General features: G+C 39.1%; 1 protein-coding gene across 1 annotated transcript; it reads left to right on the plus strand.

The window, feature by feature from the left end:
- The first annotated feature begins 347 nt into the window (after nucleotides 1-347).
- Nucleotides 348-12124, plus strand: FXN (frataxin). Its single transcript, XM_083352567.1, has 5 exons — nucleotides 348-576; nucleotides 2415-2512; nucleotides 7062-7182; nucleotides 9805-9902; nucleotides 11318-12124. Exons 1-5 carry the CDS (start codon nucleotides 379-381, stop codon nucleotides 11472-11474), a joined length of 672 nt encoding a protein of 223 aa, XP_083208693.1. The 5' UTR covers nucleotides 348-378; the 3' UTR covers nucleotides 11475-12124.
- Nucleotides 12125-12578: the final 454 nt, after the last annotated feature.

The following is a 12578-nucleotide window of genomic DNA, read 5'->3' on the forward strand; positions in this document are numbered from 1 at the left end:
TTCAATTCTTTGGCGCTCAGCCTTTCTTATGGTCCAGCTTTCACAGCCATACATTGCAACTGGGAAGACCATCACCTTGACTATACGCACTTTATAAATAAATAAATAACATCAGAATCATTTCTTACATTTCTTTTTCTTTCTTTCTGCACTTTTTCTTTGTCCTTTACTTCCTTCTCTTCCTTCTCTTGATTATTAGTTTCTGTTAGTTTCTTGTGTTTTTAGTGTAAAAAGAAAACTCCCAAATGGTTAACTTATTTTTTTTTTAAAAAAAAATCCCACTTGGAAAAGATCAACGCCGAAGCACCGCGGATCCTTCTCCGGCACCGCCAGAGGGCAGCCGCGGGCCTTCACGAGCTTCCACAGCCGCCGTTCTCTATGGTTCGCGGAAGGGGCCGCGGCGGCCAGAAGCAGGCCTCTTTCCTCCTACGGTGGCCTGGCAGCATGTGGAGCCGGGGGAGAGCCTGCGCCTTCTCCGCGGGACTGTTGCTCGGGGCCCGCCGTCCAAGCAACGGCGGGGGCCGGAGGAAAGAGGCCGCAGCAGCCGCCGCTTCTTCCTTCTTTCTCAGCCAGCCGGTGAGTGTGCATGGCTTGCGCGGGCGTCCCCAGGAGGGCGGAAGGAAGGCCACCAGGACTTGCCCAGATCGTCTTTTTTTTTTTTTGGTGGGGGGGCAAGGAGAGAGTAGGCCTTGACAGGGACCTTGGCGGAGGATTTGAACTTTTATTTCCCGCGGTTCTAGGCGAGATAGGCGTTGCCTCTGTCGGGAAGGGATCGCCCCTGATCCGCCCCGGGCCTGCAGAGCCTGTCGTCGCTTCCTTCGAGTAGCCCGGAAGGGGTGTCAAACCTCGGCAACTTTTAAGACAGGGGTCTTCAAACTTGGCCCTTTTATGACTTGTGGACTTCAACTCCCAGAATTCCTCAGCCAGCAAAGCTGGCTGAGGAATTCTGGGAGTTGAAGTCCACAAGTCATAAAAGGGCCAAGTTTGAAGACCCCTGTTTTAAGACTTGTGGACTTCTACTCCCAGCATGGCTGACTGGGGAGTTCTGGGAATTGAAGTCCACAGTTCTTTGAAAGTTGCCACGGTTGGACAGCCCTGAGTTATATAGTTCGTTCTCCATAAATTGGCATGGTGGCCACTGAAAGTCTTGAGATAAAAAGAGCGTAATTGTTCACCACCCTCGTCCAGGCAATGCATGGATGGGGAGGGAAGGAGGGAGAAGAAACCAAATTACCCCAGGGGGGGCGTTGAAGCTCTTGTAGGCCAGATTAGATGCCTTTCTAAAGGCTGATGAATTCTCCCCAGCTGAAAAGTTGAAACAGGTAAGAAGAGGTGGTGCACTGTTAAATAGATGTATCTGCTACCTACGTTCTGTAATAATATGTTGCCAATCCAGAGGGAGGTTTTGAACGAGGTGAATGGAACAGAATCAACAGTCTTCCAAGAAAGGCTTTTGTATTCTGTGCAGCCTGTGCGCTTTTATTGCTTGCACTTAATCATAGTTTGCACTAGGAAAAAAAACATAGTTTATTGATTCCTTTAACTTGTGCTTAAAATCCAAAGGGCATTGCAGAGAATGAGATTTACTACTCCCAAAGGTGCTTTTTCACGAGGCAACTGGACTTTCTTGGTTTTTTTTGAAGACGATTCACTTCTCCAAGAAGCTTCTTCAGGAATTCCCCACCATCCAGTCAGAGCTGAAGAAGCTTCTTACATGAGAAGGGAAACATCTTCAAAGAAAAACAAGAAAGTCCAGTTGCCTAGTGAAAAAACACCTTTGGGACAACTATGACCTGGTTGCCTGAGAATCTCCATAGAGATTTACTACTGAATACATATCCTTAGGATTAGCTTGCTTTGATATTGGCTGAGCTCCATCAGTTTTTGTAAGCTTTCCTCTACTGTAGGAATCGATGTAGTCTTCCATTTCTGAGTGTAGAGTAATCTTGCTACTGTCAACATATATAACATCAAAGTTCCATATTTTTTTCCAGGTCTTTGTCCATTAGTCCCAATAGAAAAGTCTCTGATTTTCTTTCTATATTTAGTTTAAGAATTTTTTGTATTAACATATGAATCCTATTCCAATATTTTCTTGCTTTATCACATGCCCACCATAAATGGTAAAATGTCCCCTCTTTCCTTTACATTTCCAACATTCATTTGAAATACCTTTATAAATTTTTTATTAACTTGTCTGATGTTAAGTACCAATGGTAGAATTCTAGAAAATTTATTCATTCGTTCATTTAGTTTCTATAGCTACCTAATTCAATCAAATGATTCTGGGCAGCTTACAATTCTAAAATTATAAAACAATTAAAAACATTAAAAACATTGAAAACATCCACAAAATAATTAAGTTATAGTCCCCTCTATAGGTCACATTTAAGTTTGAAACTTTTTTTTTACAGGATGTTCATCTGTACTTTTTAGACCATGTTCTGATAAACAGAGTCAAGAATATTCAACTTATATTTGAAAGAAGCACAGGAACTCTCATAGACAAAAGGTATGTTGTATATACAATTGATAACACATTGTATTAGGTTTTTCCCCCCCAAAGGCTAAATTAGTGAGCAAGACAGAAATTGATATCTGGCACTTCAGAGCTGACATTAACCAAAGCCAGTGCCCATAGTGATTTAAGTTTCATCAAGGAGATGTTGATTCTTAGCAACCACATAGACAAACTTTGTCAAAAATTTGACCTTTTAAGTCTATCAGTAGTGAATTAATGACTATTGAAATTCAGTTCCACCAACTTGCTACTGATCATCCACTCTACTTTTCAGCATTATGAACTTCTCAAGGAAGTTGTATCTTTATATAATATGTCTAAAATATGATAGCTGAGCCTGGTCACATGTGCCTCAAGTGAAAACTGGATTGATTTGTTTTGTGGTCCAGTGTTTGTTTTTCTGACTCTTCATAATATTAGCAAGAATCTTCTCCAACATTAAAGTGTCAATACTCTTTCTAATTTGCTTCTTCAAAATGCAACTTGCACGTTCATAGAATGTCACAGGGAAAACTACTGTCTTCGTCATTCTAATGATTCTAAGTACGGACACATTTTGGCATCCAAATATATTTTTCAACATCTTGTTGCTATCCTACCAAGTGATATTATGGCATCTTTGTTGACTGGTGCCTGTTCACTGTTGATGGTCAATCCAGCACTTCAGTGTCTTCATTATCATTTCAAAGGCTTTTTACTGTACCAATTATCATTGGTTTGATCATCTTTATATTTAATCTTAATTCCATTTTTCCCGCTTTCTGACTTTAATTACTACAACTTTCACATCATTTATAGCTTTCAAAGTGGTCATCAGTCTATCATAAGTTATTAATATTTTGTCCAGTTTTAAACCATGCTCATCTTCTACCAATACAGCATCCCTCAAATATATTCAACATATAAATTAAATAAATAAAGAGAGTATACAGTACAGCCTTATCTCGTTCCTTTGTCCACTTGGAACCAGTCTGTTGTTGTGTTGCTCAGAATTGGCTTTCAGTCATGCATATAGGTTTTGCATGTGAGAGATTCAGAGACTCCCATTTTCCTTTGGACATTTGCTGGTTGACATGATCAGTACAATTCAGGGCCTTTCTATATCCAATAAAATGCATGTTGGTCTTTTTTATTCCTTGATTTTTTTCAATTCTCCATCATACACAAGCAATAATGTCCTTTATTCCTTGGTTTTTTCTAAAACCACTATTTCCCCTTTGTGCTTAAGACTCTTAATCTGTTTTGGATGACCCTATTATTTTATTAGGATGTGAAATTAAGGCTAAGGTGTAGTAGTTTGCATAATCTGTTAAATCTCTATTCTTCGATATTGATAAGTAGATTCAACTCTTTCAGACTATTGACAACTGTATTGTTCTACCCATTGGCTTGCAAAATTTGGTTAGAACTTCTCTTGATTCTTTTGTTGTTCCTATAGCATTCTATCCTCGTAATGACTGGAATGCTGATTTAACTTCCAGGACTAGAAGTTCTTACAAACATGAATATATATGTATCTTCTAAGTATCTTGGATATTGGTATATTAACTGTGCAGTATTTCACTATACTTTGTATTTGTTTGATCTGGTTTGAATAAGTTATTGTTTATTGACCTCCTTTAGCATACTAGGTTTGAGGTTGGAATATCCTTCTGAGTTTGGAGATCTTTTGGAAAATGTTGTTTTTCTGTGGCTGTTTCCATTTTAGTGTCTTTACCGTGGTAATGCTGTGGTAATGCTTCTTTTTTCTTTTAAGAGCTTTCTGAAATTCTTTGCTCAGTTCCTGTAGTGTCCTTAGCTTTGGCTTATCTTGTAGGCAATTTGTATCAACTCTCTTCTCATCCAGTTGGTTTCTTCTGTTTCTTGGTCTTTGGAAATATATTTTCACATTCATCCTAAACAGTTTCTTTGAATTAATTCCACAGTTCCTATAGCTCCCTGTAAATGAAGCTCAGGATTTCATAGTTTTCCTTTGCGTGGTAAGTATATTGCCAAGATTATGTAGCGGAAAGTGGTTTTGTTTTTCCACTTTAACCTGGCTTGGAAGTTGCAGGTTAGCAGCTTGTGATCCGTTCCACAATCAGCCCCTCACCATGTCTTTGCTGTTTTAAGGGAGTTCTTCCATTTCCTTACATCAATAATACAGTCAATTTGGTTTCTCTTTTGTTCCATCTGATGATAATGATTGTATTAGCAATGAAGAAATTGAATTGGCAGAAACTGACCATCCAGTCTCCTGTTTCATTTCTTTTCCCTACATGTTTTCCTCCTTAATATTTGTAACATTGTCTTTCCAGTTCCCAATCACAAACAGTGCATCTTGCTTGCATGTTCTGTCGATTTCTGATTGAACTTGACCATAGCATTCATTCATCTTCTTCCTCTATACCAGGATCACAGATCTGGATAACTATTCACAGATCGTTAAAGGGTTGTCTACAAAATCTAATTGATATTATTTATTCATTAGCTGCATTGTACCAAAATACTGTCTTTACTATTGCCTTCCTGACTATGAAAACAACAGGGTCCTTTTGATTGTTTACATTCTGAGACGTAAGCAGTATGATCTTCTGACTGAAAGTAACCAGTTTCACTCTGTTTCAATTCACCGATGCCCAAGGAATCACTTGTGTAGTGAGTTCATTTCATTTTTCATTGGGTTGAGCTTTTCCATAATTGGGCTTCCGCTTTGCGTTCTACTGCATTTCTGTTTTTATAGTTTGGGATTTTCTTTTCTCTGCATGAAAACATCAGTCAGTAGACATCCCATAGGATTTGATCAGCCAATGTCAACTATGTCTACTCTGGAGGATCCATAGCATGTTGAGTGCCATTCAACCTGATGGGCCTATCATCCAGCATTCACTTCAACTTCTCTGTAAGATAAAACCTTGATGATGTTACCTTGTTTGGGTAAGGAAACGTATGCAAGAAAATAACCAAGCTAGGAGAGTACCAAGGACCCCTCATATCTTCTCTGTCCTTCTGGTTTACTTGATAAAATATAGGAGTGCTTTGCTATTTGCCTTCTCCTGTGCAGTGTGAAATGATGTCTTTATTGTCACTACAGTGATCATCCACCTCTGACACCTTCCTCTATTGCTGCTGCTGATACTGGTGCTTGCTTAGCTGGGCAGTTATGATGACCTTCGCATCTTGGGTGACCCTTCTGGAAGAACACAGTGTTTGTGTAACTGCCTCACTCATCTGTACCCAAAACACCCTCTGCCATATTGAGGCAGCACAAGCTGGAGAATGTTGGGGTTAAGGAATCCTTAACTGAAAGCACATGTCCTTGCTAATTGAGTGTAGTAAACCACAGATTCTTGCAGCTTTAATATTCTTAGCTCAGCTGCTTCTCTTTCCAGACAGGCAGAACCAAATAACTTTTTTGCAGCCTCTAGATGGCAGAAGAGAGCATCTTCCTAGTTTTCTAAATCCTGTACTCTGGTTTACAGGTAGCTATAGGAGTCCTTTGCTAAATGTTACCCTTTCTTTTCTCTGTTCTGCTTTAGAGTAAGTCTGTTACTCTGTTTTCCTACTGGCGCTGGAGGTATCCTTAACTGTTGCCGTAATTGTTGTATATATTGTTGCACAGAAACATTAGGATTATTACTGATCTACTGAGCCAGTTAGGTTTAGTGGTTAAAGGACCAGGCTCCCAAACCAGGAGTTCTACCTTAGGCATGAAAGCCGATTGTGTCACTTTGGGCCAGTCACTCTCTATCAGCCCAATCCACCTCACAGGGTGGTTGTTGTGGTGAAAATAAGAGCAGGATGTATGTGTTTGCTGCCTTGAGTTATTTGTAAAAATAATAAAGGCAGAATACAAATAAATATTGAGCAACTTGTGGTCCTTATTTTATTCTTATATGAGATGATGCAGGGTTAATTTACAAGTCACAGCCAGAACATTTTTGCAGATTAGTCCTTAAAATTGGTGATGCTGTTTCAGTACTACTGAACATAATCTCTTAACTAGCTAGGAGACTGCTCTTTATTGAAATTACTTCCTTCCTTATGAGCTAGAAAAGAAAATTAGTTGTTCCTCCTCCAAGGATAGTGAAAGAACAACCAAGCTAAGGTTACTTTCCATTCCTGAAAGAAAAGGAATTTGGTAATTCATCCAAAGTTCAATTTGTTGTTTCTAGAAGTTCTGAAGTGTACTCAGTGGTTTGTCTCATAGAGAGCTAATTGCTACTATCTAATATACTATATTTGTATCATATCCATTTTTTTTAGAAATCCTCAAGTAATAAGCTTAGAATTATTATATCAGATGGTTGCTTAAATTAAATGAACAGAAATGACTTAATGGCCTGACTAAAATTAAAACTCAGCTGATTTCTCTCTCTATGGCCTACAATAAACTTTTCCCCATTCTTTATTAATAAAATCTATGAAATATTTCCAACACTAGCTAGTAACAAATATCTTGAAGTAGTCTGCATTTTTTCTCCTCTGAATGTTTATATTGTCTCCCTCTTGTTTTCAGCAAGTAAATTTGAGCGAATCTTTATTCACATGACTTTTACAGCTCATTAGATGAAACCAAGTATGAAAAACTTGCTGAAGAAACACTGGAATCGTTAACAGATTTCTTTGAGGATTTGGCAGACAAGCCATTTTCTTCTAAAGATTACGATGTCTACTTTGGGGTATAATGTTATCATTGCTTTTTTACAGTATTTCTTTGTAAATTCTAACCTGTTGTTTGTAGATAGAACATTTTAAAACTCTTGATATATTAATAATTGTGGCTGTAAATATTGGAGATTTCACTACAGTTCCAGAATCCTAAAGTTATTACAGATGATTCTTGACTTACAACAGTTCATTTAGTATTTTATTTATTTTATTACATTTATATACTGCCCTTTCCCGAGGGACTCAGGGCGGTTTACAGGGTAATTAAAAACCAAAAATACAAAAGTTAAAAACCAAATTTAAAAAAGATTAAATTTATCCCTGTATAAATAAAACCCCAATTAAAATAAATTAGTCCTCAGCCTGGGCCAGAGAGCTCGAAGAGCCAGGTCTTCAGGCCCCGGCGGAACGAACGGAGGTCGGGGGCAGTCCTCAGCTCCACTGGCAGCTGGTTCCAAAGGGCAGGCGCCCCCACAGAGAAGGCCCTATCCCTGGGTGTTACCCACCGGCAATCTCTTACCGGTGGCACCCTGAGCAGACCCTCCCTGTGGGAGCGCACTGGACGAAGGGAACTTGATGCCGGCAGCAGGTGTTCCCTCAGATATCCCGGACCCAAGCCATGTAGGGCTTTATAGGTCATCACCAGCACCTTGAATTTCACCCGGAGGGCAACCGGAAGCCAATGCAGCTCGCGGAGTAGAGGTGTTACGTGGGAGTACTGGGAGACCCCCATCACAACTCGCGCGGCCGCATTCTGCACCAGTTGAAGCCTCCGAGTGGTCCTCAAGGGCAGCCCCATGTAGAGAGCGTTGCAGTAGTCCAAACGGGAGGTCACGATTGACCTTTCAGAGTTACAGTAGCATGAAAAAAGTGACTTATGACCATTTTTTACACTTATACTGTTGCAGCATCCCCTTGGTCTTTGTTCAAAATTTGGATGCATGGCAATTGGTTCATATTTATGACAGTTGCAGTGTCCAGGGGTCATGTGATCAGCTTTTGGGTCCTTTTGACAAGCAAAGTCAGTGTGGAAGCCAGATCCACTTAACAATGTTACTAACTTAACAACTGCAATGATTCACTTAACAACTGTTGCAAGAAAAGTTGTAAAATGGGGCAAAACTAACTTAAGAAATGTTTCACTTAGCAACATAAATTTTGGGGCTCAGTTATGGTCGTAAGTCGAGCAATACCTGTATCGGAGGCAGTGTTCCTCAAAGGCAGTAAAATCACTGTTCAGCCTTTTTCATGGAGCCCTGCAAGTATATCACAGACCAGCCTAGCTCTGAAAGTCATGGTTACGTGGAATCAAGCAAATTGAGCCCCAACACACGAGCTGAGTGGCTGTATAAGTGGAAAAATGTCCATCCTTCAAATTTGCTGCATCTTTTGGAAACCTTATGCACAACACTATGTAGGCCCACCCTGTCATTCCTTAATGTTGTTTCATTAAGACCACTCAGGCCTTGCCCCTTAGCATTAAACTTGAATTCAAACCGTTGCTTCATTTAGTTCCTCTTACATGATCTTTGTGATTCTGTATATGAAAGAATTTTCCTGTGGAAACATTGGTTCTTGTCACAGTTCAGTATTTGCATTTTTTTTCCCTGTTCAGCTTTTCAGTTATGGTTCTGGATTAAAGATTTTGAGAAAGTGTGACCAATAAGAGCAGACATGTCAAACACAAGGCCCGGGGGCCGGATCTGGCCCACAAAGTGATTTCATGTGGCCCGCGAAGCCATCCTGGAAATAGTGAGGGAACGGCCCCTGCTGCCTTGGCCCTGGCCCAGAGACCCTCCTTCTGCCAGAGACCCTCAGATCTGTCCTACTCCTGCCCAGGCCCCCATAGGCACCCTTGATGCGAACGATGTAGAGCTGGCCATGCCCACCCAGTAGGCCACACAACACTAGCCACGCCCACCCTGGCCATATCCACCCGGCCCCCTGAGGGCAACCACAATGCTGATGCGGCCCTCAATGAAATTGAGTTTGACACCCCTGAATAAGAGATACAATACTAGTGTGTGTACATGTGTGTGTGCACATTTCTTCTCTCTTTCCTGGTCGTATTGACTAGGTACTTCCAGATTAAAGTCTCAAACACATTATTGGGGAAAAGGGGGAACACCAGACAATGTTATTTTCCTTCTGCAACAATTGCATATCCCCTCCCAATATTTTTTTCTAGCTGCAGAGAACTTGTTAAGCAGTGAAAGGAAAAAAAAAAATAATAGGCTGTCATCTGGAAGCACTTTTCTCTTATAGTCTGATAATTATTTTTACTGAATACACTGTGTTGTGAGACCAGAAGATGGCATACTTGGGGAAAAATGTAACAAGTGAGATACCATTTTATGTTTTACAATTGGGCAGATATAACTACATTTACAGTATGTGTAGCTTAGAACCAGAGTGTATATTTGGCTGAACTTCTTGGAAGCAAATTGATATAGAAAAGGGTGACAAAAGCAAAGAAGGAATTAAATGAAGCAAATAATTTGATTCAAATGTGCTCATTTAACAATGATATGAGTGATTCTTCTAATTGAAGTAGCCTCTACTTAATATTTGAAAACCTCTTTCACAATAATGTTGTTAATTCAAAGGTTTTTGTTTACTTTTTTATTCTGTAGAATGGAGTATTAACAGTGAAACTGGGTGGAAACATGGGAACTTATGTAATCAATAAACAGACACCAAATAAACAGATATGGCTCTCTTCTCCAATCAGGTGAGTAGTTTATAGGTTAAAATGACTTGAAAATTTGTAGTTGAACTAAAACACCTTTATGCACAATTCGTTTGTTAGGTATCATTCTGAAATTTCTAAATCAATAGCATGGCATTTCCAGATTGTTCAGATTCTAAACTTTGATGTCATAACAAAAATCTCCTGCTTAGCACATTGCCCAGAATTTCCTGGCTGTCCATCATCTCTAAACCAATTTGAGATTGCTTAACTTCCAAGCCCAGGTGAAGTCAGCTGAATGCTACTACCTTCTAATGCTTTTGTCTTAGTTGAAAGACTATTGATTTGATGTGGTTTTGTGGAAGAAATACATAAACCATCCTTGGATTCTGTAAAATCTACTAGTAAATAAAATACTGTAGGTAGCTGAACGTCTTATTTGTTTTCTAAGCACACAACATCCAAATAATAAGAGAGTGTCAGAAACTGTCAATTTCTGCTCTCTAGAACAGGGGTCCCCAACCCCAGTTTGTGGACTGGGACTGGGCTGCGGCATGCCAGAAACCAGGCCATGCAAACAAGCAAAGCCCCACCCACGGGATGCAGGCAGCATGAGAAACCACACCCTCTTCTGGTCCACGGAAAATCCTCTCTCCAAGGGACCAGTCCCTGGTGCCCAAAAGGTTGGGGATCGCTGCTCTAGAAGAAGGCCTTAGATACAGGCTTTTTCCATAGGGATGTCCTACTGGAATTAATAGTGTATATTTATGCACCATTTGTATGCTGACAAATATTTTTACAAGGTAGTTGCCAGTTAAGTACATGTAAAATAATCCAGCAAGCAGATTTAAACCAGCTGTGCAATTCAATTACTAAATTTTGATAGGTGACTAAAAGAAATCTATTCTGTAGCTGTAAAAACATTAAGCACCTTAGAAAAATTGGGGAGGGGTAACCACAAGTGTTTGCCTAACTTTTAAAGTTGTTATAGAACGAGGGGAAAAAAACTAAAATTTCACAGGGATTTTTTCCCCCTAAAAAACTGAAGTAGTCTTGTTAACCAGATATGCAGACTTAAAGCGTTGCTGCAGGTCTTATTCAAACTGTAGTTTGCCAGTTTGGACAAAATAGTACATTTTAATTTGATTATGCTAGAGAGATATGCACCCGTTGTAAAGCAAGGAATGAAGAGATGTGTGCCTTGAGTATAATAAATGGTGAAAATCTAGCATTTCCAAAGGAATATGATGAATTTGAACTTTATAATTAATAACTTGTCAGGTTTCCTTTTACTTTCTCCTATAGTACAGAACGGAGAGTACTCTTCGCACATTTTAAGCAGGGTTATGTACAAGTTCTCTGAGTTACTGTAAACCTGTGCTTTTACTTTATGCACTCTCTTTCCTATTTTATAAACATTTAAATTATGTGTTATCTCTTATGTGTTAATTTTTCAGTGGCCCAAAGCGATATGACTGGACTGGAAAAAATTGGATTTATTCTCATGATGGTATTTCTCTTCATGCTCTATTGTCCAAGGAACTTTCACTTGCATTAGCAATTGAACTGGATTTATCAACTTTAACACATGCTGGTGGAGAGCCTAAGTCTTGATATCTATCTATAAAAACCCAAAGACTTTGGACTTAGACTCATTTCTTTTCTCCTCACAATTCACTAGTTTTAATGTGTTTGTCCAAATTTAAATTCTCAAAACTTTTGTTATTCAATATATTTTATTAAGCAGTAATGGAAAAAAATTATATATTTGCTTCACACACACACACACATCCCCCAATATATATATTGGCTTTACATGTTTTCGTTCTTTTGTGTTGCAAGGGCAACAGTGGTGGAATATTTCTGCAATATGGTATCCAGTTGTAGAAGTGTGATATTTGCATGAGGGCTGCCAGCCAAATTGGATGCTTTTGCTATATGTGTACTCCACTATCAATAACTTTTATAATGCAATGTTCAATGGACCTACCATAATCAAGTGGTGGGTCCAATATATCATAATATGTCCCACCACAGAATGCCACTGTACACAATAATTTCTAGGCAGCCTTTGCGTGAAGCCCTCCGATAATTCTTATAGAAGTGAATCTAATTAGTGGGATATTTACTTTTTAAATAAGAAAGACTAACTGAAATATTATGCCTGTTTCATGTATATAATTAGAAAACCTGAATTTATGTTTAACTTTGAAATAAGGAGTGGAAATTATTAAATAATAATAAACTGCATTGAAAAACTTGGATTAAGGGCAACATCCTCCTTAATTAAATGCAACATTAGATTTTAAAATGGTTGAAGAAACTAGGATTATGCAAAGCAGTTAAAAATTGTTTTCGAAGCATATTTTGGAAGATGTCATGGCTGCTTCAAAAGATATTCTCAATCCATTTTCCTAAATTACAAATTTAGAGAATCCCTGCGTAAGGTCTTATTCTCTAGTTCAGACATAGGGAACTTCAGTCCCAACCTTGGACTGACCTCCAATAATTTTCTGAGGACCAAATAACACCAAAAGACAGGGACCAGGCTTCCTGAGGCCTCTCACAAAGACACATTGTTAACACTTAGTCTTTCCTGCTGGGTTAAAAAGAGGAGGATCAAGGTGTTCTTGGTTTTGGGAAGCCTCCACTTAGCGTGGGAAGCATACAGGTAGTCCTCGATTTACATCCATAATTGAGCCCAAAATTTATGTTGCT

Source organism: Vipera ursinii, assembly GCF_947247035.1.
Source record: "Vipera ursinii genome assembly, chromosome: 2".
NCBI classification, from domain to species: domain Eukaryota; kingdom Metazoa; phylum Chordata; class Lepidosauria; order Squamata; family Viperidae; genus Vipera; species Vipera ursinii.